Genomic DNA, 25,196 nt, shown 5'->3' with positions numbered 1-25,196 from the left:
CCTTCATGCATCACAGACTTTCAATTGATTTAGGACATATATAAACATATTTCTGCAGTAACAAAGGAAAGAGAGGACGTATCTGTTAATTCCTTGCTGCCATCATGAAACACCAGTTCATAACTCAGTTCAATAGAAATAACTAGTTAATAATTTACCTGATAACTTTTTAGGCTGAACAACTTATTTTCAAAGCTATTACTTTTCTAAGTATCACCTCATTATTTTTTAAAAGATACACATTTCAGGGGTTCTAATCTACTCTTCTCAATCACATTACACATATCAAGCATAATAATACCGAATTCATACACCTTCATAGGTTATCTTTACACAATTTTATTGTTATTTGTGTAATCATTTATGATCCTGCTTAGATTTAGCAAAAATTGTTCCTTGCACTTCTTGCTGAGCTATGAATTGAAAAGAATTCCTGCAAACTGAAGTAAATTTTCCAATCAGGCTACATAACTCACTAGAGATATGATGCTGCTCCAAATGAGATTTCTGCATTGTTAAAAGAGTCTGAGGAGATCCTGGTCAGACCATCAGTACCTGCCAGCCTGGTATGATCTTTACATGACTGCTGGTAGATAACCCAAGGCTGGTTTATTAATAGAGTCTCCCAATTTGGACTGCTGCAATTTGAGCACTAATAATGGATCAATGGATTATACTTAGAAAGGCTTTGAAATGTAGATCATTTTTTTCTACCTTTTCAAGCATGCTGTTAAACTAAATTAAGTACGTCAGTTATGCAATGTAGCTTTACTACAGCATGCATTTGCTGACTACTATTTACCTTGGGTTGAATAGCCTCTTTCTGGCTGACCAGCTGAGACCTCAGAATGAGGACTTCTTCCTTGCGTACTTCAAGTTCTTCACTCACTGAAGTTAGCTGATCCAGGAGGACTCTATATGCTGGGGCACCAGGAGCAGTTACCTCTGGAGATCGCGTTTCTGTGAGGGCTTTCTGCAGCTCGTTCAACTCATTCTTCAGTTTTTTGTTCTCAGATTCAAGTTCTTGACGCTGCAATAAACAGGGACAATCCCATCACCCAGCAGCATGGTAAAAACTGAGTAACTGCAACACACCAGTCAATCTCTCCCCTATCCCCAGCCTCCTGATGACTGTGAACAGCATGCCTGAGAGGATTTCACTGATAGGGTAACCTTTTGTCTGAAGTGCAAAATCAGAACTCATATACGTGAATCATACAAATTTGAAGGAAAAACAATTACTATTTTTCCCCTATTCTTCCTTTAACAGCAACAACAAAGCAAAGCTCCCAACCAACAGTGGACAGCAGGCTAAGAAGATTCTGCATCATTCAGTGTTATTAGGAAATACTTTTATTTTTAGTGATATAAGGTATGCATAAATTTAAATAATGTGTTTGGAATCACATTTATCACTACTTTTGCGCAAATTAACTTGCAAGCTGAGCTAACTATTTCAAAGAGAAATACCCCTGCTTTAGGGTGATCTTTTTGTTCTGCAGCCCCAGCCACACATCCTATACCTCAAAAAGGGCAACCATACAATAAAACACTTGCTGAGAAATTTTCGTTCCAGTTTTTCCAGCTAATATGCTGAAACAGGGGTGCTGACGCAATATGCTATGCCAGCAAATAGAATTGCTGGCAATATTTTCACTAGAAAGTAACAGAAAACTCCTTTTTATATTTACCTTGAGTGACTCATACTCCAACTCCGCACCTCTTATTGGAGGCCTTTCCTCCTCCTGTGATATAACATAGACAAGAGTGAGAAAACAAACAGACAAACAATCCTTTCTGTTCATTAATATAGTTGAGGCAGAAAAAGGAAAGGGAGCTGAAATTATTTTCCTACAAAACTGGAAAATACTCCTTCTGGTACTCCTGAGTACTTTCGGTTGAATACTGGCATTGTCTCACTTACTTATGGATTTATGACACATAATTGGTTAACGTAAATAAAATCATGTACAAATCATGATACTGTCACTGGTAATAAAACAGAGCAGGATGAGTGCCAGGATGCTCAAGATATCCACTAGTTGGAGAGTAACAAGAAACAACCACCAAAATTGGTTTAATATTTTCACAAATAGTTAGAGGCCAAATCAGACGAGAACTTCAAATAAAATCTTCTAAGCAAGCTTGTCTAACCCCAGTATTTTGGTCCTGCATCCTGATTGAACCACTTCTTACTCTGCTGCAAGCACTTCTTTATCTGCCTAAAATTAACAATTATTTATTCTCTCCAGTGTTTAAGAAGAGTGCTATAATGCTATTCCTTAATAAAACCAGACTTTTTTATTAAAAAAAAAAGTCCCACGTGCTTTTGTTTCCTGCTAACTTCCATCATAGGATCTCAGGGACCTTCAAAAAGTAAATCATCAGTACCTAGCATAAAACTCGTGGAAAATAAAGCAAGTACTAGGGGAAGATACAGATTTAGTTAAAGCCAGTCAGCAGTTACACAGCTGATATTTCACAAGAAGGGATACTCTGGAGTCAGCATTTGATCAGCTAGAAGAAGTCCACCTTTGCTTTAGCACGAAGAGCCTGTTCTTCCTTTCTGTCCAGTTCATCTTGCAGGGATTGCTTTTCTTGCTCCAGCTCTGTAACCCGTTTCTGCAGCTTGAGGAACAGAGACATGTCCAATGGTGCCTTTTTCTCACTTGGTTCCTGCTTTAGAAAGAACAGAACAAAGTCAAGAAGTATTCCACTTCCACAGCAAAAGGAAGCACTACTGTGAGTAAAGAAGGGAAACAGACTGGGGAAAAGAAAGGCACATAGAAATGTTACTTGATTTTGATAGTTCACTACTGGCATCTAAAACGTTTCATCAGCTGTCAGAACGCTATTTCAGAAGAAGGATCTACTAGCATAAAACATATATAAGCCTAAAGCCTAGCAAAAGAAAGCACTAGAGACAACCTAGCAGACAGAAGGTCTACAATTAAGCATACCTTTTATTCTTACTTGTTTGGAGGGGGGAAGGAGAAAAAAAAGTCTGTGGTTAGACTCACTTGGAAAGCAAACGTAAGCAGGCACTTTTCCTTTTTTTCCACATTTTAAATTATAACTCCAGTAAATTCTTCAGATACAGAGAACTCTCTCTGCGAGTATAGATTTAGATCCTTGATTAACCAGGGTAATTTAGTAGGATGTGACACAAAAAGGTTCTAGAAGATATATTTTATGCCTTTTTCCTTTTATTATGCTAATTAAAGGGCCTGTTCTGGGACTAGTACACTAGCTTTCTCGCTATTTTCTGGGCAAGGACCAGCATTTGTAATCTGTAGGCGCATCAGAAATTGTTCGTCAGCCATTTTGTACTTTATGTAGCAAGAAGATTAAAGCACTCTCTATGAAGTGCACCATAAAATTTTGAAGCCCAGAAAGGCAACTAGAAAATTAATAATAATGACTGTAGCAGTTAAGCAAGCACAGTCATTTCCACTTCATCTTCCTGTCGAGGGGAAGACTCATAAACTACACCAACAGCTTTTTGGTATGGTTTTGTGTCATTAATCTGTATTATTAATCTAGAATCATACTGGAGTTTGAAATTTTAAGGGGTTAAATGAATACAGACTTAATCTTCCCAGTGCTGCATTTATTTACATTCCTGTGTTACCTTTTTTTTTTTTTAATTTACATTCAAAAAAACAAAACTGGCTCTAGAACAACAATTAATTAAGTCCATTAGCCAAAGGAAAAGATTACGTTTGGCTCGTATGTGAGATCCAATCACATGAAGTTGCACTGCCTTTTTCCTAACTGTCCATAAAGATAGGAGCAACTTTCTGAAACAATTCTGCAAAGTGAAATAAGTGGGAGGGCAAACTCTGAAAGCCTCTGCTCAGAATAGTGTCAGCATGAATTTGTCATGGTATTTGCACCCCTGGTAGAAAATCACTTTCTGTGGAAGCTTTCAGAAACAGTAACAACAGCCTGTAAAACCAATTGTGGAGATAACTAACCTAGACAGAGGGCAAATGGAGTGAGTTGTGGGATTGCTCAGTTAAGAAAATCTCTAGTAGGCACAGGAAAAGTTTTGCACCTGCCAACTGCCAAGCATAGTCAGGCCACAAACTTGACAGCTCATTGCTGTGTTAACAGTCTCACTCCTGTGGGACTGAGAAGGGACAAAACAGGGAGTTATCTTGGAACATACTGAGAATGGCTTGGAGTTGCACGGCACTTATTCATGATTATTACCCATTAAAGAGACTCATATTTCCGAATATTTTAAATTAATCTGGGATTTGTATTACTGCATATGCCAAGGGAAAGTACATTCTCCGAGTGAGCTCAGCCAGTGATCAATGAAAAGCTGTGGTTTTTGTTTGTTTTGTTGTTGTTGTTTCTATTTTTTTTTAAACATTACCTCCATCCTCAGTGGTAAGTCTTCTGCTTCTGTGATCTCAGAGCTAAAAGTATATTCAGATTCATTGCTACTGTGAGTTGAATCCGTTCTTTTGTGTCCAGGCTTGGGGATGCTCTGGAGTGCAAATGAAACAAATCAATACTGCTATATGCCTTTGCCTGTGACTGTTTCTTCATAACTTACAAGTTAGCTTGTAATATATTCAGTGTTATTCCAGAGTTATCACAATTTATAAGAAAAAGTTTTTGATTCTGGTCTCTTGTGCCACCTAAAGCCTATGAGACGTAGTTCACAATCAAATTTATGGAGACAGGTCAGATCCTATACTAGCAAGTATTCCTGCAGAAAGCAGAATCAAGCAGCAATACAGCACTTCTTGGGAAAGAAAGGCTCACTTTATAGGAAACATGCAAGCAGGGTAGAAAAGCACAGGCAGCAATTCTCTAAATTTCCAGACTTGCAGTGAGGAATATTTTTTCCTCCTGACACATATCATATTTCTGGAACTACCTAAAATTTAATACTGGCTGAATGTTGCACAAATAACCCTAACACATGTGAATAACTTCAGGGCAAAGTAAGGGCAGATGGCATGTGCATTACCATTAGCAAAGTCACAACAGAAAATTAGGCTTCTTCCACAAGACTGAAAAATAAAAAATAATCAACCAAAAATTCTAAATGTGTTTGCTTCAGCTGAGCTAAACTAATTGATCAATGTCTAAAAGAACAAATTCTGTTTTCAGATACAGGTAACAACCACACAGCTGAGAGCAGAATCAGTTACTAAATTATACCACTCAATTCTGCCTACATACATTTGTAAACAGCTTTTGATTTCTCAGATATTTAGCCACTTACCGCCATTAAGTTCATTTCATCCTTGAGATCATCATACCGCTCCTCTAAGCGGCTGAACTCATTTAGCAGGTTCTGATACCGTAACCTTTCATCATTCAGATCTAGCTCCAGCTGTTTCGTTTCCTCCACTAGCTTCTTTTCCATTGCCTCTGCCACGGAGAACAGGAATCCAAAGTGAGAACTCCAGTTCTACCTACCATGCAGTGCATCCATCCTGTAGGTACAGGACACGTGTCTGCAGCAGAACACATGCTGAATGCATTCCACTATGTGAAACTGGTTGGTGGTATTAGTGCTTCCGCAGGCACTGATCAAGCCAAATACATGAAGGACTAAAGAATTATTGTGGTAAGCACAGAATGGGCGCATATGAGTTCTTAAAACAAAGAAATGAAACCATTAAACTAATAAGGAGTATAAAGTATACTTTGCATACCTCATTAATAGTAATTTGGCAGATCAGCCAAATGCAGACAGTGGAGCACAGCTTTACAAAGTAACATGAAGTACAAAATCCAAGTAAAGAGAACAGCACCAACCTGTTATCTCTTTTGCCTGGTCGTGGATGCGGCGGTTCAGCTCCTCCTTTTCTGTTTTCAGTAATGTGTTCTGATCTTTCAGTTCCGATACCAGCTACAAAAATAATAAAATATTTGACTCAGAATGCAGTTAATCTTCCTTCAACAGCTCCAAAAGAAACTACAGACTTGTTGTAAGAGTTCAAATACTTAGACTTTTAGTGGTTCCTCAGAGAATGAAATCAGTGAGCTAAATTATGACATCTTCATTTCTGAAATTACTTTCTTAAATATATCCCACTGCAGATTCTCTCCCATGTTCTGCATTTGCCCCATTTCTGATCAGATACCAAAACTGCCTTAAACACATCCACTGTGCCATAACATTTTCCAGTGAAGTCCCAAAGATGTAGTTTGTTTCTAAAATAAATATATTCCTAAAACAGAAACAAGTTCGGTAGTTCTGTTGTACATTCCATTGCATTTGGTAACAGCATAATCTAAAATCCCGCCTCCACCCAAAAGTTGTGCCACTTTAACTGTGCCCAGGTCTGCCAGTTACTTATTTATTTCTGTTTACGGATATTAACATTCACTTCGCTTCATCAATTAATATTTTTCCTTATATTCATCTAATCTTGAAACGCTTCACTGCAGGGTCACATAACACTGGAATAGCTCTTCCGATATTTAAAATTTGTACCATATCAGCAAGTAACTGTGACAGGGAACAACTCGTTTGAAATATTCATGGTTAAAGCAAAGATAAGGGGCTAGTCAAAACCTGCTGAACTAGATTGTCTGCACAGAGTGCTTAGTAGGCTGATTATTTAAATTAGACAGGATATAAGTAGGTACCATTGAATACTGTGTAGGGGACAGATTTCTGACATCTATACAATTATGCTCTTCAGGCAGGTAAAATGATTTATTGGTATGAATATGTTGTCTTGGAATAATTGAGTGAGTTTGGGTATTTAATTTTGCAAATACTTTCAATATAAAAATCTGAATAGACCGAATGCATGTGTTTACATACAATATATGTTTACTATATTCTTCTCGCATAGGTGCAGTTATTTAGGTATCAAGCCTATTTAGGGTTGTACTGGTATAGCATTCCATAAAAATACTGTAAAAATAACAGTTACACAACTGAAGCAGTTAAGTCTGCGCAAAACCCGAGTGGCGACCAGGCCTCTGTAAATCAGCTCATGTACCTGGAGACTGCATACTTGCCTGCTCAGTTTCATGTTTGTATTTGTCTGCCCATTCCTCAATGGTCTTCTTCTCAGACTGAGTCTGGTGCAGCTCCTTCCGGAGCTTAGCAATCTCCTCCTGAAGGCTGAGAACACGGTTGGTTGCATTCTTAGCCTCTTCCTCGCTCATCCGAAGCCTCTCCACATCACTCCGAAGTCTCTCTGTCTCTGTACTATACGTAATCTCCAGGCTGTTCAGTTTCTCCAGCAGAGATTTGTACTCTTTGTTCTTTGCAAAACACAACAGAGACATAGCAGCAGTTGGAGAATTTCTGGATTAAGGGAGCTTTCTAGTTGCCTACAAAATATACCCAGACAGGGGAACAAAACAGCAGTTTCCCCACTTCCAAAAAAGCTTCAGCCTGTTTTTGCAGCAGAATTGCTTAAAGGGGTGACAGAACAGTCCAGTCTCTAAGCCTACACATTAACAACCCGAACAAAAATCAAAGAGCTTGCATACACCAAACACGATCATCTCACCTTCCCCTTAACCTGAGCAACTAAAGTGCTTCATATGAAATACTGAAGTTAAGGGAGCAGATGTTTTCTCTCATTGCTTCTGAGAGATACAAATGGATGCTCTACTGTTTCATTTCTAGTGTGGTTACCTTTCTCTTCTATCAGTGTTCTTCAGCAGAGAAGAGAACTGATGCCTCGCAATGAAAATTCAGTGTATTTTTCAATGCGTGTCCACAGTGCTAGTGAAGAAAATAAAAGACTTGCAAACGCTTTCCCTGAGCTTTACCTGCTCATCAATTTTTCGCTGCAGCTGCATGATCTTGTTCTCCAAGCCAATGTGAAGCTTCTTGTAGCGTTCTACAGACCGAGCTTCTATCTTCAGTTTCTTTAGCTCCCTCTTCGCCATCATGCGCCGGTAACAGCATTGCAAGTAAACAATTGCCTTCAAGGTCCTACGGTAGTGCACACGAGCCAGCCAGCCTCTTACATGTTTCTGAATAATAATAGACTTGTGCTCTCGAAGCATCTACAGTTAAGGAAAAACACCACAAGGGGTATTAGGGTTAGAAACGACACCTGCTCAGTTAAATAGACTCCATAATGAGAGGTGTAAAGATGATGTATTTAGAGACACCTTAGTCTGAAAAGAGAAACTAATGATGAATAGTAAAATAAAGGAATATGGAATGAATTTTTTAAAAACAGAACGGTAAAAGAAGGTGGGAATAAAGAAGATAAAAGACAATAAAATGAAAAAGAAATGAAATTTAAAACATGAGAAGAAAAAGAACTGGAGACATGTTGAAGAACCAGGCATTCCTTTGTGTTGAAGTAAGATCAAGGTAATTACAAAAATACATGGTACCTGTTGGCAAGATTACAAATAGAATCCGGATGACTATATTTTTTTTTTTTTGCTGCCTCTTTTAAACTTCCTGGAAGCATTGACATATGCAACACAGAATTCATCAATATACAGTTTAAAAATCACTACGCTTGATATATAATGCAGCTATTACACACTATAACTCAGAGTATATTACAGCAGCTTCTAATAACAGCGATACAATAGACTAGCTGACTAAACTAAAAGTTCCGGTAAGCTTTTTTTTGTTTGTTTGTTTGCTTTTCTGGCCTTTTCTTATATTTGCCAGCATGGAAAAATACTTTTTTCTCCATTTATTCTAATCAGAAATTTTATGCTGTTTTAATTCCAACTCATATCATGGCAGAAATTTTAACCATAGTTTTGAGTTGTAAAAAAAAAATTAGTAGTAACTATTTTTAAAAAATCACTTTTAATGAAAAAAAATCAAGAATGTCAGTAACCATTGTCACTGTGTCAGCCAGAGATTTCCACTATGAAGATTTTGTGTGTTTTTGGATCCTTCACCCATGGATTCAATCAGAGATCTACCAGGTCTGGAGCACCTGAATTCCAGCAGACCACAGCTAGGCTGGGAGAGCCTGCCCAAAACCACAAGGCTTCCAGGACTCTGAGAACTTTAGAGTTCACTTAAAAAAAAAAAAAAAGCTTCTGCAAATTGAACAGTTTATTCTGAAGAGCAAAACTACTTAGGATTTTGTATTACTTATTGGATTTGATAGTTACATACTTACAGGGATTTACCATAAAGCTAATAAAACAACCTAGTAGTGCAATATATTTTTATTTTCTTTCATACTGTTTAGCAAATGAACTGAAATGTGTTAGAAGAGTTACATTTTCAGATCAATTAATTTAAAAGGTGCACTAGCAAAACACTACATTTTTAGATATACTCCCTTCGCATTCATTTTTAAAGAAAAAACAAAAGACTTGAAACATCAGCACTTGACTAAAAAGCACACCTAGGTAAGGAAGTATATCTCTTGAAAGTACAGCAAGGTTAAATGCCAAAGTCCTTCTGACTGCGTGTCACACAATTAGCATTCCTGCCTCCTCCTTAAATGTTTCCTGAAATAGTCCTTCATGTTACCCGCGGATGCCTTAACAACTAAAATACAACTAGAGTTCAACAACATTTTCACCTCAAGTTTGAAAGCAACAAGTCACACTGAATACCTCCATTGTGCAGGGATGGTCTTCATCTGCCAGTGAATTCTCACACCCATGTAATCCAGTAATGAAATGGTACACTCCAACGTAAGGTGAGAGTATCAGAAAAGTTGCTTAATTTATCAGGTATTTTACCAGAGAACTTTTACAAAAGCTGTGAAGGAACTAAATTCCTTCTTAAACTGACAAGCACATCACAAAGTCTTGGGCAGAAGCTTTCCCCGGAATGTGTGAAATAGATGATTCAACCATTTTAAATTCCTTGTGCTAGTCATGTGACCGCCAACCCCTGTCCTCTGTTATAAAAACAACAACAGATACCTTTCACAATCCTAACGAACAACACGTGTACCATATATTACTTACAGAGTCACAGCTCAGCCCAAGGGTGCAGTCATAGTACAATCTTTCAGTTTCACTCATCTGCAATCAGCATGAACCTCAGAACAGCCATGTTTATCTTTGCATGGCACACAGAGCTTGTGCTTCTCTCTCTGTGCATCCCTGTGTCTCAGCCTTAATGAAATTCCACCTTATGAGGACAATATCTACACAACACGTCAGACACACATCACGCACTTTCCATCCATGTTATGAACTTTGTGTTTTACTACGGTGAGTAATTCACTGCTCCAGGGGGACATTCCCTGACAGGCAAGTCCAACCACTTCTTAACAATGATACCTCCAGAAATCCACCATCTCTATTAAAAGGAATAAAACAGATTTAAATAGCATTGTGCTACAGGACAGATGTGGTGTCTATCACTCACAAGAGTTTCTTCAGGCACACTGAACCAGCTACCATTTTCCTAAGGATGGCCTTTAGTCCATATTTTGCTGCAACCTGTGTCTCACTGTCACATCTATCAGTGTCAGGTCACTGTTGAAAACATATCTGACCATCTAACAACATAAAATATGGTTACTAATGCTGAAAATGCTAAAAATTCTAATAATAAATACTTGCACAAAAGACAGTTGAGTCAAGCACAGTGAACAGAACTTACTAGTCAAAAATTTTGATCACGGATTGCTTGTTTTCAAACATCCTGGTTAGTATATGAGAGGATGATATAATTTAGACATGTGCGCATGTGACTATGTAGGCAACTTGAATACAAATGAAAAATATATAAAAATTCAAATATAAGAAAAATGTGTGCAACATAAGCACTAGTTAGCCTTCAGTTTTACATTTTCACTATGTGGCTGCTTAGGAAAAAATAGAACTCTTGGGTAAATTTTCAGTGAAAAACAGGCTGGCATTTGAGCTTAGTTAAAACAATTCGCTCATAGACGGAAGTGTCAGAAATGCTGGCATTTTGTAATCAAAGCATTTGAATCATAATTCTGTTTCCAGCCCTGTAACAACTGAAGAGAAAATTCTAATTTCTCAAAAGAATTTTAATTTTTAATCAAGCATAGTCAGGAAAAATGTCATCAGTATCACTTGGACAGGGTCACAGCAATTTATCTCCAAAACAAAACCAACATCAATATATACAAAACAAGAACATGCTAAAGTTTTAATTTCCTATTTTTGTGGGTATCTCCATGCTAATATACATGTCCTTCAGTATTTTCTCTTAACCCTGACATAATTTCACAAATTCTCTGAAATTAGAGATGGGACAGGATACTGCATCATGTATATATATGGATGTAAGCAATACTGATTTGGACTCACAGAGACATATCCACACTAGCTTATTTTCAATATTTATTTTAAGTGCCTCTATATTCTACGTAATGAATGAAAAAGTTTTCTGAAGAGTAAGTCTGTAAATCCCTGTAAGATACTCCACTGACTGCATGGGAAGCCTACGTATGCATATTAGATGACAATGTGAATACCTCTAAAATGACTAGTTCATTGATTGCAGTATCAGATCTTTCTGATTTTCATGTGTTATCTTTCCATCCACACTGTGATATTTTGTTTGAGCACTATGCATAACAGCACGCACACACATTTCAGACTCCCAAGTGAACACAACAGAGCAGCTTCATCCCGAAGGTATGTGGAAATAAAGTTAGAGTGAAGAGGTAAAACACTAAGATTTCTTACCATTTGGTACTTGTTTCTGGCCATGTAACCTCTTAAGAGAGCCTGAAGAGCAATAGTAGCATCTCGCATGCATTGGTATCTTTTCCGGACCACATACATACGGTGGAACTTCTGAATAGTGATGGCAGCCCGTGTTCGCCGTAGGAACTTGGCATAGCTATACAAGAAAGATTACAGTAATACCTGTAATTATTTTCCAACATTTGAATACTATTTTTACATCCTTTAACTTCACCCTCTCTCTTAAGAGCTACATTCACTAGAGCTACTACATTCTAAGAGCTACTTCACTTTCTTCCTAGTGCTGTCAGTAGTACTGCATATATACTTGCTATTCTACCCTATGGCAGTATTACAGAATGACGAACAAAAATCTTGCAAGGTTTTCCACGAAATGTTTTCACTTCTTCTAAAAACTGTGCTATTGAACTGACAAAATAAATTTGGCTTCATTTCTCACCACCTTTTCTTCAGCTTTAAAACTATTTCCACTTCCAGACTTCCTCTCCTAACCTCAACATATAGAAAATGGTTGCTCATACTCAGTCTTCTCAGCAAGAAAATTGCAAAGCATCTTGACATAAGCCTCTCTCCCAAAGTAAATTCTTACAGTCTCCATAACCACCTTGTCTTTGAATGATGCTACCTTCACTCCTACTCTTTTTTTCTGGCTTATGAAGAGCCATTCCTCAGGTGTAAACCCAAACAAATGACTCTGGCTGATGTATCTCCCTTCACAGCTGCACCCTGGATGACAAATAGCTTCTCCAGCAGGACAGACCCAGTTACGAGTGCATGTGGAAACCGGGCAATAACAATTCAACCAGAAGTCCTGCTTTACCTCACCTGCAGACATATCTCCTAGTATTACTTTTACTCTGCTCCCTCTAACAACATACTGTTGTAAGCACCATCTGTCCGGGGTGCTACCATCTTCTTATGAAGGTCAAAAACAGGCAGGACAGACACACTCATTATATTCAATTTCCTTAATTTCCCTGGAAAATCATTTCCTGTCAGCCAGCATAGGAAGGAGAGAGCAAATGTATCACATTTAAATGTCCTACTTAAAGGGATCTGAATCAAGGCTAGTGTGGATTTTCCCAAGAGTGCTGCTTACCATCGTGCTTGATACCCTCTGACATATCTCTGAATGGTGATGGCAGCCTTCCTCATACGCATGTACTTCTTTCTCATCAGCCAGCCTCGGATTGTCTTTTGGATGCGGATACAGGCAGCTCTCAACTTATCTGCCCTTATTTTTTCCAGGTAGGCTACTTGACCAGCCCGAAAAAATATTTTTGTCTTACCAAACTGGTACTTATCCTTGTCCTATTTTCAAAGGTAAAAAGATGATCAGTTACAGCATTAAATGTTAGTGGATTAAAAAAGGCATGAAGGCTAAATTAAAGTACAGTTAGTAAAGAGGTAAATTTAGCTGTGTAATACTTCAAGTAAATCTAGACTTGTATTGGCTAGTGGAGGAAAGGAGTTTCTCTATATGATTCTGTTAACAAATTAATACAATAAGGCCACAAGTAGGGCCTAAAGGAATAACATAGGGTATTTGCTTAAACAAGAACACCCAAGTCTAGATGATATGGAAGGCTGTAAGAGGTGAAAAACGGGCCCAGAGGATGAAAACAATATTGCACATTTGTAATTTCTTGCTTAAACAGTAGATGGCCCCTCCCAGTGGTCCATCTTCAACCGTATTACACAGTAGAAAGGAAATAGCTCAGGCTTCAAATATGTACTCATCATTTACTGCCACCAGAACTAAGCCAAAACAAAACATATCTATGCTGCTCACACACATCTGAAATTTCAGAACTAAAACAAAAAGAGAGTAATATTTTTATCTTTGTATGGCTGTAGTACTCCTTGGAGATAAACTTTAAGAGTATACAAAGGTATGATTAAAAAAAAAAAAGATTAATTTTGTTGATTTATTGATGTCAAGTTGAAATGAATGGCAAAGAGCTTCAGTTTAGGATACGTTAAGATTTTGTGTGTGTGTGCGCGCACATACCATAAGATTTTAGTTAAGAGTTTAGAAAGCCAAACTCCAACCTGCCTGAAGAGTATTTATTCTTCTTCTTTCCATAAACTTCCTACTACTAGAGTTGCACTTCAGCAAGGAAAATTTTCTTGCTTTTATATCTTTGTAAACATTCTTTCTTTCTCTTATTAACCTGTATGTCTGAGTAAGTCTTGATTAACCACCTTCTATTTGAGAAATACTTAGAATTGTCTCTTTGGACACTGCCGTCCTCCACTGCTCATTGATCCTTAAGAAAGCCCATCAGTTTGGGTGCAACTTGGCTGTGTTGATGTCATAGGACATGCAATGCAGGGAAATATAGGGCTACAACAGAAGGAAGGAGGTAAAGCAAGGGGCTGTTGAGGTAATGACAAAGGCTGACAGTGCTGAGCAAGGAGACCTATCTTTATTCTTTCAAATTCCAAATGCTCTAAGCACTACGTCTAGTACCAGAATTAGCTTCTCCAGGACATTTTTACATGTCTGCTTTCGATCTCCAAGGACATCTCTCTGCTTCATCAGAACACGGTAACGGCTGAAGAACTCTTGGTACGTCCACCTGTTCCATAAAACAGAGATAGTGTCAGTCCTCACAATGAACAACTCTCTTAAGAAGAACAGCTATAGATGAAAGCAATCTAAAAAGCAACGAACACACCTTGAGGGAAAGCCAGCTGCACTGATTCGGATGGTCTCCAGGACACCACAAGCTCTCAGCTGCTGCACTGCCCGCTTTTCATCAAATCTATGTAGGAATAAAAAGAGCCTGTGAGTGTGAAGTTAGTCTTGTCTTACATGGTCCCTTTGGATCTGTGGGATGTGATGATTGGATAGAAAGTCCAGGCAGTGCTTCCACAACTCAGCAATAATGGATGACATTCTGACTGGGGAATTCAGAATCGCTTGAGCCTGTCAGTTGCTCCAAATGCTTATCTTGACCCATCCCACTTCTCACCAGTCTGCCTGATACCCATGGTCATGGAGGTCTTTGTGAGCCCAGATATTAAGCACACATTTGAGAAAGTTCTAAGCAAGTTAATATATGAAAAAAAAAAAAAGGTAAGGAATAACTGGAAATAAGGAAACAACGGAATCTGCAAAAGCAAATTCCATCAACTGTTACATATACTGTCAGTCAAATTCAAAACAGCTAAAAATGAATTTGCAGGTATTTTTTCTCATATATTATCACACAACGAAAAATGCTCATAAAGTACTTCTCCCTCCATTCAACCCAAAACATCTCCTGCTGTAAGTACACATACTAATGCACAATGAGTACATAACAACAGAAATGAAACACACCACTTCGTTTCTGAGTGAGCAATGTTTAGCAGAGCCTCAATCCTGTGAGTCCTTGTGCAATTCCCTTCTTTCACAGGCCTATACAAACCATACATGAAACAGCTTACGTGAACGGAAACTTGAAGTCGTTAGGTTTAATACAGCGCACGTAGTGTGGAGTTGTAGCATTCAGAGTTTCCATCAGCAGATGAAGAGAGTTTCGGAACTTTTTGAAAAAGAAGGGAGAAACATCAGGGAATAACCTCAGGAATCTCAGTCACATTTGAAATAATCTTAGGAAGCAGGTTGAGGGATACATGCTAACTTGTAATAATGTTTTTGGTAGTAAACACAACACCAACTTGTTTCTGTTATGACAACAGGTTTTAGTTTCAGGTACCGTCTTCAGGTTAACTGTATTACAGTGAGACGTCTAAATGTTAGGCTTTATGGGAGTAAAATTCAGAAACATTACTTTTAAATCTGGATCTTCAAACTCACCTGATGCCCCACAGTTTTCTTATGTTCCTTGCTTGTTTGCCCTGGCCTGGCCTTGGCTGGTTTTACAGCAGTTCGAGACAACGGCACACGGCCTGAAGGGGTTGCTGATGTGGGACTGAGCACCTTCTCCTCATCCTGGAATAACTCTGGTAGCAGCTTAAACTGGTGTAAGAGCAGAAAAAATACAGAGGGTAAGAATCTAGCAAGTGATGGCACCCATTTGTGTTTAAGGTGGTTACAATCCAGGCTCAGTTTTTGTAAATACTGTTTTCTTCAACTTCACATAGCAATAACAGGGACAAAAAATGTAAAAGAGCATTCATTCAAGCTAGTAGTGTAGTGAGTGGGCCAGGATTTAACACTAAAAACTTTGTGGTTTTGATCAGTGAGTCTCCTTCTGACGATAAAGTTCTGATTTGAGTATTTTTTCATAGAGCAGCAATAGTTTCCGTGTGAAAATGCTAGATACTGACAGCAGTTTCATAAGTACCAGCTGCAATTGTATCTGGCTGCTTTGATGTAGGAAGGAAACAACAGGGTCTTTTCATATTCCAGTGGTGCATAAGATTCCTTTAAGTGATTGAGAAATATCTAGGACACTGAATAACCCAACAGGCAACAAAAAATGTTCCTCCTTTATCAATCTAAATTGAAATAACAAACTTAAAAGAGGAACCATCAACTAAAAAAACCTATCAGCCAAATTCATATGACTGAAGAGCTACTCTCAGGCCAGTGAGAACAGAAGAAAAAGCTGACCAATCTTTCCAAATATCATTCAGAGCTTCTGGTTCCCTTTCTCTAATGACTATAAAATACACCCCTACATAATAGCTGCTTTGAAGTAACTTGTAACTAAAAATAATACCACAAGGTCTTTCTACCAAAAATTTTTATCTCTTCAGAAGCATTGTAAAAGAAAGAAAATCTGAACGTCTCTACCTGTCAATGAATAATCTTTAATCTAACATCTGTGCATTTTCTCCCAAGAGATAGGAGCATTCAATTTTCAGTACTAGAAAGTGCTTGGGCTAAGTACAACCTAAAAAATAAAAAAATTGTTTTTGCCTTATAAAACTTAGTGAGCATGAACGATATCCAATGAAACATGCTGGGCAACAAAATGGTATTGTGCTTTGTGATTGTGCCAGATGGGCTAGCAGAAGGCATCAAATGTTTCTCAGTAGCATCTAGCACAGCACTTCAGCTTAATATGAGTATGAATGCTATGGAGATATCCTAAATCCCTGAACTAAAAGAGGAGTATCACAGCTCAGATTTATCTCACCTGAGTCTGCCAGGTCAGGAGCAGTCACCTTAGATTACCTCTGTGACAGGTGGAAGAATGACATCTCCAGGGGGTGATTTAGCCCATCTCCTTCCACTGACTCAACAAATAGTTTAGGATAACCAGGCCACCACCACCTCATTCAGCTGCCTGCAGTCAGATGGAGTGAAGCTGTGTGTGCAGCTATCTGAGGTACACAGTCAAGTCCTTTCATTCCATACAGAAACTTATTTGAATGTAATACGCTTTGTCTGAAACTACTGATGCCCTAATAAAACATGGGTGCAGGTGGGGAAAAGGTCCCCAGTGTCTGGTTTGGGGATGGATGAGCTTTTCTAAGCTATCAAGCACATAAGTCTCATTCCTTCCCTCTTTCTAACCCTGTGAAAGCCCACCTGTAAAAACAGGCAAGTACATTTCAAAGTTACCATTTTCATAGATGCTGCCTCAGTTATTGCATACAGAAGAAAGGCACAACTGCCTTCTGCAGCAGAGGTCAACAGCAGAGCATGGCTGAGAAGATCCACACTGTGGGGGCATTTATATTCTGGTCTGGGTTGGGTTTTTCCTATCTTATCGCTTTTCTTTGTTTTGCAGAACACAAGGAGTGTTCAAAGAGAGAGAAAACACTGATCAAAGGGCAGACAATTCACACAGTAGAACACAAGCAAGCATTTTTACCCTGTAATTTTTTTCAGATGACTTAACAGACATTCTGCTAACATAATCTTACAATGTCTTTCAATATCCAGAACCACAACAGAATATCTTAACAACATGCCAGTAGCAAGCATAAAAGCTAAGGACTGTTGTGCTACTTTCATGACACATGCATGGAAACTGAGCTAGTTCAAATAGGTACTGTGGGTGGATTTAAAGAGAAGGCCAAAATATATAACTAAACACTACAGTGTCTGCCAAGAGCAGTGTGTGTCATGCACTTTGGAGAGCAAAGAAGCATTCAAGCTGTATGCTCAAACCCCTAGAAGCAACAGCATGCATGGGCAGGATGACAGATGATGCATTCATTTCAGAATTACCTTCTGTTGAATGTGTACAGCAAACCCAGAGAACAGCAACAACAAAAAAGAATAAAAATCAGCAATATAATCCTACAGCAAATACTAATAAAGAGGGCCTGCTGAAAAATAAAAATGAAACATTCTTCAAATTTTAAATGTTTGGGGGAAAACACTCATTTTGGTAAAATTTACCATTGGGAAAACTGTCTTGTTTATTAGCATTCAGACTGAACTGACTCAACATACCAAGTCTGCCCAAGCAGTTACGATGCTGTTATGGCAGCTGTCTCCACCCTGCCCCAGCAGCATTGCCCAGTGTGCTGCCCCTGCGTGGCCCAGCCTGCGCTTGGCAGGCAGCTGGACCCAGCAGCCTCCTGGGTGCTGCAGTGCCTCTCCAAGGCAAAGTGACTGACTTAAGACATTTCAGTGCTTCTCTCAGTGGAAAGCCTGCTGTAGTTTTTTTACACTACACATTTTAATCATTTAATTTCATCAATCTGCTCACAACATAAACAAAGAACGTGTTGGATTTCCTGATAGTGTAATTTTAAATAGTCTGTCCTTGATACCAAACTTCCTGGGCCATTACAGCTAGCAAATTCCCAAGGGCCATCAGACTGCAACGTTAAGTTAATTGCCTTTACATTTCAGAAGAGCACAACCAGCATTTTTGACATAAAAAACACAGACAATACAATTGAAGGCTTGTTCTATAATATTTCTTCATGCAGCATATTTCTACTCATATGTTATTTATCGGTCATAGACACCAACAAGGCAAGGCTCGGTAAATTCTGGTTCATGTCGTTAGGGTCTAGGGATTTCCCTCCCTTCTCATCTCACCTCTAGAACAGAACTTGTCTCCCCTGCAGAAATTTTCTGCTCAGTTGTCAAGCCGTAGACAAGCACTTTCTGTTTTCAGACTAAAAAAGGCTTAACTGCTAAGCCTTCCTATACTACTATAGTATGTTAGGAAAAAAAAGGGGTTAATTTTGACCCACTGAAATCAGTGGATATATATAGGCAAATCTTAGCTGGAGCAAAATTCAGCTACAAGACTTTCTAAATCCATGTGGATAAACAAGTAAATGTGACACAAACTATGTTCACCTTCAGCCGATCTGATATTAAGGGAGAAAAGTTCCCTGGATTTATGAGAAATTTCATATGACCCTTAACTCAAGGCATCATAACTGCAGAAGAAGAAAAAATAATCCTCATACTAACCTTACTTGATTTGAGGACCTTAATTTGTTCTTCATAAACTGTGTCTTTATTCTTCTCCAGAAAGCCTTCACATTGATATTCCACCTGAAAACAGTAATTTTACAAAAAAAGTATTAGTACTAGTAAGTATTAAAAGTATCAAATAAGAATATTTTTTGCATAGAATTTACCAGCTGTAACATCCACATTAAACCATAATTCTTGTGGATGTTGAAAATATCATCTCCCAAGTGCATCTTTGTTAAATACAGATTTTGCTCAGAGACAGTGCTTTCCAGTAAGTGTAAAACACTAGCACGTATAGAGATTAATACTATTATTGCATTATACTATATGTATTTCATTGCAGAGAGATGTCTATGGTAAAGACAGCATGAATGGATGGTTACCATGAAGGTGAAGTATCAAAATCTGTGTCAAACATCTCCTTCACTGAAGTTATCAGGGCTGCAAAATTGTGTGAAATCCAGATGCAACTGAGAACAAAGTCTCTCATCTCATTAGCTGAGAGGCACTAAGAAAATCTGCCTGCAACTTATTATGAAAATGCCTCATTTGTAATCGGAAAGGCTATTACTTCCAGAAGCAATAAAAAGTCTGTGTGGTGTGACAATACACAACAATCTTCTATCACAGGGGCCATAGGTTCTGTATCGAAGAATGGTCAGAGCTTCAAACATAAACCTAGTATTTCACAGTCCTAATTCCAGGCTGAACAAAATAGAAAGCTATCATCAAAAGTCTACACCTTAGAATTTAATTAAGTATTCTAACTCTCCTTAAAGATCTCACTCTGATTTTGTATCAGCAGAAGTGCAGGGCTATAAAATACAAGAGCAGACCCTTATGCCAATTTTGCTCTTTCTGAGCATAGATTGATACCCATCAACAGACTCTCTTTAAGGAAAAGCCATTTAGCAGTGCTTACATAACTAAGCTATTCCACAACCTGCAAAAAACTTAAAAAAATTCTGATGGGGGAAACAAATTGGAGGAGTTCTCCAAGGTCTGCCCACAAGTCGAGGCCCACTCTGAATATTACTTCGGGTACCATTTATGTTCTTTGTGCGGGAAACAATGCCACGAGAGGGCAGCAGGATCTCCGCTTTCTCCCAGAAAAAGATGACAGAAGACAACACGCAATTTCTTAACATGCCAGCTACAGTTTCATGTTTCCCTTTAGACGTCTGTATGCATTCAGGTAAACACATATTAATTAAATCCTTCTTGTTCTATCATGTACCAAATAAAACAGAACTCAGAAATCTAAGCAGTTACAGAGATCTTGTTACTTTCCTTAAGCTAACACCGAAATCGACAAGAAGAGGACCTCTCCTCTATGCATAAATTCAAGAACCTGGGTGAATCAAAAGGAGGCAAAAAAAGACCTCCAGTCCCTCAAGGCAGCACACCCAGACCTTCTGATAAGAATCCCAGAGATTGTCCAAGCCTGTGACCAAAGTTTTTTGGCAAAGGTGACAAAATTCTGAGCCAGCTTCTTTGTTTAACAGGACAGTTATCTTAAACTGGATTTTCTGTTTTCATTTCAACTTGAGGACCTGCTCAGCTGGGCTGTGCACTGCCAGAGCCGGACAGTGTGTGCATTCCACTGAGCAACCATTGTCCAGCTTGCTAGAAACAGCTGTTTGCTGGCCAGTGGAGGTTAAGGGTGGGAAGAGTACATACTGCTCGAGCGATAAGAAGCAGGGTGTGTTAGCCTCCTGCCTGTTTGCACATTAAGACGGTAGCAAAACTGGCATTATTTCATTGCTGCTCTTTAGCTCAATCTCTGGTGAGCTTTATGATTTTCTATTTTGTCTACTTTTGTAGTGTAACTGGAACTTATACAGTTATGTTGTGACCCACACTAAGCTGTTACATTTTGAAAAAAGGCTAGTTAGTGGTTACAGCATGTGATAGGAGTCAGGAGCTCTTGTTTGTGTTCCTGGCTCTGCACAGCTGTCAGCTCAACTTTCTTCTGATCCCGTGTACAAGCAGGCACACGTTTTGCAGGAAACCAAGTAGAAAATTAGGCTGCTGTCCACTAGTCACCCTCTCAGCTTGGTGTTTCTGCCTCGTGGCCAGGGGGAACGCTTCCTGCGCACTCCCTACCCCACTTCGACAAACCAAACAGCATTAGCCAAAACCTGCTCTTCAAACTACATCAGCTGAAGCGGCTCAACGGGATAGGAAACAATCAGCTGAAGACACCAGCAGATTTAAGGGTGTAGTAACAAACATGCAGAGCTGATAACTTCTTGCAACGGCACAACTAGATATGGAAACGTCTGTCAATCCACAGCTTCAGTTTATCATCTGACCTGCTGACAGGTTTTACCAGGCAGCAGGGCAGCCCAGCTGCTGGCCTGTACACATCCAGGGAGTTTCTGGGCACAAGCTCCCCCAAGCCAGGCACACTGCAGCTCAGCTCCCCAGGTCAGCCGCTCACCCTGGCCTCTCCCCACACACGCACACTCAGCAGCTTCAGTTCCGAAAAGAGGTACCAGCAGAAAACTCCTTACCTTGTCAGCAAAGTGCTTGATGATAAAAGCCTTATTTGATAAACGTGGTTTTTCAAAGAGGGCACATTTATTCAAATGAGTATTGTATAGTTTTTGGGCCCAAGTGTCATCCGAGCCTTTTGGCATCTGTGTAAGAGAACAAACACAAAGACATTTAAGATGTCTTGAAAATTTTTCAGTAGTAAAACAAACTAAGGAGAAGTGGACAGTATTTTGTGATTTGCTTTCAAATTCTATCTGCTTGGATTTCCAGTACTGCCATAAACAAGGCAGCCAGCAACTCGCCACATGCTTGCTTTTCAGATACTCTGGACTGGTGCAGCCCCTAAAGCTGCTGTGCAACACATACAATGCTCATCATACTTTCAGTGTCACACATCTGAGGGTGAGGATCCCAGAGATACGTTATCTGACAGCAGTATTTTGGTGGGTCAGAACTCATCCACCACCACTAGAGGCTGTGATATGCAAAGAACCCAGGCTGAGCTTCCATTGAATAAAATAACACACACCTTGCCCAGTATGTGGCTTGTCATACCTCGAGATAAAAGACAAAAGGTGAAACACCAAGCAAGAGGTGACTTGCAGAAATTTAGCAGGACCAAAGACTGCTATGCTACACTCAGGAAGGGGAAAGTTGACACAGTCATAACAAAGGTTGATCAGAGACCCAGAAACAGTTGCAGGTACACTCACAGGCAGGAGAGGGGGGAAAAAAAAGCAACATGACTAAAAATCATTTTTTATCCTCCTGTAATCGCCAGTTCCGTTTTTAAGCTCTCTAAATCATATCAACTGCAGAATGTCAAAATACTGGCTATATGCAGATGAGTTTTCCCTGTGAGGCTCTAGTTGATAAAAGCACTTGAAAACACACCTTGCACTCCTCATCTAACAGATCCAGAATTCCCATTTTTGCCTCTATGAGGTTGATGCAAGGCTGATTGTCGTAGAAATCAATCAAGGTCCATGGTATTTGTTCCTTCATATATTCTTCTTGTTCCAACTTAAAGACATGCTACAGGGCAAAAAGAAAACAGTTTTCTGTGAAACAGAATGCAGAATAAATACATCAAACTCCCACTTGAATTCATCTTGTCACATTAATCCAGGCTGTCAAGTGATGTACAAGTTAAACTGAATAAACCTTTTAACAAGTGTATGAAAGACAAATGAACCTTTTTTTTTTCTGGGCCTAAAAACCAACAGACTAAATTAAATCATTCATCCATACTCTCTGCAAATAAGGTCTATTTTTTCCTATTTTTTTCCTATATTGCTCCACAATTACTATAAGCTCTTTTTTCTGAAAATAACAAAAAAAACCAGTAGAGTACAGGAACAGCAAGTTATAAACTGAGATGTGCCATGCATTTATGATTCTGAAGTTATGAATACTGCTCTATTTCAAGTAAAATTTCACTATAAATACTTCTGTGTTTTCTTGTAAAAGAGCAGAGTTCCATTTTCTCTCAAATGACTGTTAGTTTTTTTTCCTGAGATGACGTATTATACTAAAATATACTCTTCAGCAAAAACCGCCCAAGAATGACTCTAAGAGTATTAGCACAAGAAATCATTTAAGCAAAATTTTGTGGAAAATGTATCTGGTACAAAGATCAATAAAAATGAAGTTATATATTTTTTCAAAAGCATTATCACAAAAAACCTGCATAGCTTTAATAAAATGTACATAGAAGATAAAGTTAAACTTCAGGGAAAAAAGATGATAAAATATTAAACAAGGAAACTGTGGTCTTAATAGCACAAGCATGCTTTTTAAAAATGAAAAGACTGCTGACTCCAGTTATTTTAAACTAAATTTTATCTCCCATTTAAATTTTAATGTATACTAACTGCTCTGACAAGCAAAAATAAATTCAGAACACATCCTAATAATCACCGAACAACAGCACTAGTGGCACTATTTAGGGGACCACCAGCAACACCTATAGTCTCAGAACCGGCATTAATTGCCCCCTTAATTCAGTGCAGAAGGCCATTAACACCCTCTGGCTCTCCAGCACACTCCAGTAAAACAGCAGAAAGCTATCCTGACAAAGCAGTTTATCCCTTTTATTTCATTAGCTTAACACAGTCCTTTCCAAAACAGCACTCCTTAACAGCGCCCATGGGAGCCTTTCCATGCTCATCCACTTAACAGCTGCATTACATGCAAGTTAATTCCTGACAGGAAAGTAAATGATAAAATTTTATTGGTGTATCATATCCAAACTATCTCAACCCTGAAAGGAAACAAACCCACTTCTTTACTGGAAAGGAATTAGCAATTTTGTGGTGAAAAATGTCTTCAGACCTAATTTTATTTAGAGCATGATGACGATCCAGCTGTAGTGGGCGACCATTACAGCCAGGGCTGTCACACAGGGCCCTGGGAGCTGGGCTCCTTCAGCCCGTGGACGAGGAGGCCTAGAGGGCGTCTTGGTGGTCTGTGACTACCTAATGGTCAGGTGTGGAGAAGAATATTTTCAGAGTTGCCCAGGGGAAAGATGAAGGGTGACATGGACAGGTTGGCACACAGTTTTGACTCAAAAAGCCTTTTTTAGGCTGGGGGTGGCCAGACACCAGAAGGGTGGCCAGGAGAGGCTGTGGAGATGTGTGAGACTCAGCCAGGCAGGGCCCTGAGCAAGCTGCTCTCAACAGGGTTTGGCCAACATGCCATCCTGGGGCTCCTTTCAGCCTACTTGCTTTGGGGCACCTATTAATGAAGAGTGCACACCGCCTCCATGATCCCACAAGTGTAGGGAAGCAGAGAGTAAAGACTTATCAAAGACCTGGCCAGCACAAAAGTACAAAGCTTTTACATCGGGTGGCTGAATACTGGGAGAGGTTCAAGGCATCACAAAATAAATGCATGCTGTAGATAGACAAGACGTCACAGTTTCATGTTTGTCTAAGTTGTGACATTTGTCAAAGCAACAACATATTTAATTATCATAATTTCCTGAAGCTGTGCTTTCTTAAACAGCAGCACAGAAGCTGCCACTTCCATATTTCTGCATCCTCCTGCCTTTTGCTGTTTGGTAGCTTAGAAGGGGATCAATACGAAAGCCCCTTCACCCCATCCTTTGTGAAATGTGTGGGAAGGAGAAGATGGGAACAGCGATCCCATCCCAGTAATAAGTAAAACCTTATTATTTTCACAGTGACTGATTTTTTGCTGTGGAGCTGGGAAAACTCTGAAATACCTTGTGCTTTAGCAGCTATGACGTCTAGCTTATGGAGCTGAAACCATCTGCAGCACTATAAATACAGGAAGGCCATCCTGGAGCTGGAAAGCTAGCCTCAGTTCTAACACACATTACTCCTGGTTGTATGTCCCCGCCGCTGGGAAAAACAATTGCTCAGGGTGATTCAGTTCTGCAAATATGCACCACCACTGAGGTACACTTGTATATATAGTTCAAAGCTATTCAAGTACTGCAGCACAGCCTAGCAACAGGCCTGGCATAAATAACTTGCCTCATCATTATGCAGGTAAGATATATAATTACAAACGTCACTGAGGCTGAGGAGAGAAAGAGAATCGTGATCTCTCTGAAGGAGGGAGAAGAGGCGCCTTTTGCCACACGTCAGCGATCAACTTAAGGATGCGGCTGTAAACCCTCCAAAAATAATGCCAGTTGCACTAGCAGAGAAAGTGAGCGTGGCAGACTTCCAACAGTGAAGTTCTGCTC

General features: G+C 39.2%; 1 protein-coding gene across 8 annotated transcripts in view; it reads right to left on the bottom strand.

Moving 5' to 3' along the window:
- Window positions 1-25,196, bottom strand: part of MYO5A (myosin VA) — a 103,956-nt gene that overhangs the window by 22,588 nt on the left and 56,172 nt on the right. For 4 of the 8 annotated variants that reach the window (XM_083850025.1, XM_083850027.1, XM_083850029.1 and 1 more), the window contains exons 12-28: window positions 22,376-22,516; window positions 21,499-21,624; window positions 18,977-19,060; window positions 15,440-15,601; window positions 15,067-15,164; window positions 14,313-14,399; window positions 14,105-14,213; window positions 12,731-12,942; window positions 11,611-11,767; window positions 7,768-8,007; window positions 7,003-7,251; window positions 5,785-5,878; window positions 5,246-5,394; window positions 4,385-4,498; window positions 2,533-2,679; window positions 1,692-1,745; window positions 803-1,030 (exon numbers count right to left, since the gene is read on the bottom strand). In XM_083850025.1, the coding sequence (XP_083706151.1) occupies window positions 803-1,030; window positions 1,692-1,745; window positions 2,533-2,679; window positions 4,385-4,498; window positions 5,246-5,394; window positions 5,785-5,878; window positions 7,003-7,251; window positions 7,768-8,007; window positions 11,611-11,767; window positions 12,731-12,942; window positions 14,105-14,213; window positions 14,313-14,399; window positions 15,067-15,164; window positions 15,440-15,601; window positions 18,977-19,060; window positions 21,499-21,624; window positions 22,376-22,516 (2,451 nt within the window). The remainder of the gene's footprint in view (window positions 1-802; window positions 1,031-1,691; window positions 1,746-2,532; window positions 2,680-4,384; window positions 4,499-5,245; window positions 5,395-5,784; window positions 5,879-7,002; window positions 7,252-7,767; window positions 8,008-11,610; window positions 11,768-12,730; window positions 12,943-14,104; window positions 14,214-14,312; window positions 14,400-15,066; window positions 15,165-15,439; window positions 15,602-18,976; window positions 19,061-21,498; window positions 21,625-22,375; window positions 22,517-25,196) is intronic. The other 4 variants (XM_083850026.1, XM_083850028.1, XM_083850030.1 and 1 more) reach the window with 1 other exon arrangement.

The sequence above is a fragment of the Anser anser genome (genome assembly GCF_964211835.1).
Source record: "Anser anser genome assembly, chromosome: 10".
Taxonomy (NCBI): domain Eukaryota; kingdom Metazoa; phylum Chordata; class Aves; order Anseriformes; family Anatidae; genus Anser; species Anser anser.
The sequence above is the reverse complement of the archived record's forward strand: the minus strand, read 5'-3'. Positions and strand labels throughout refer to the sequence as shown.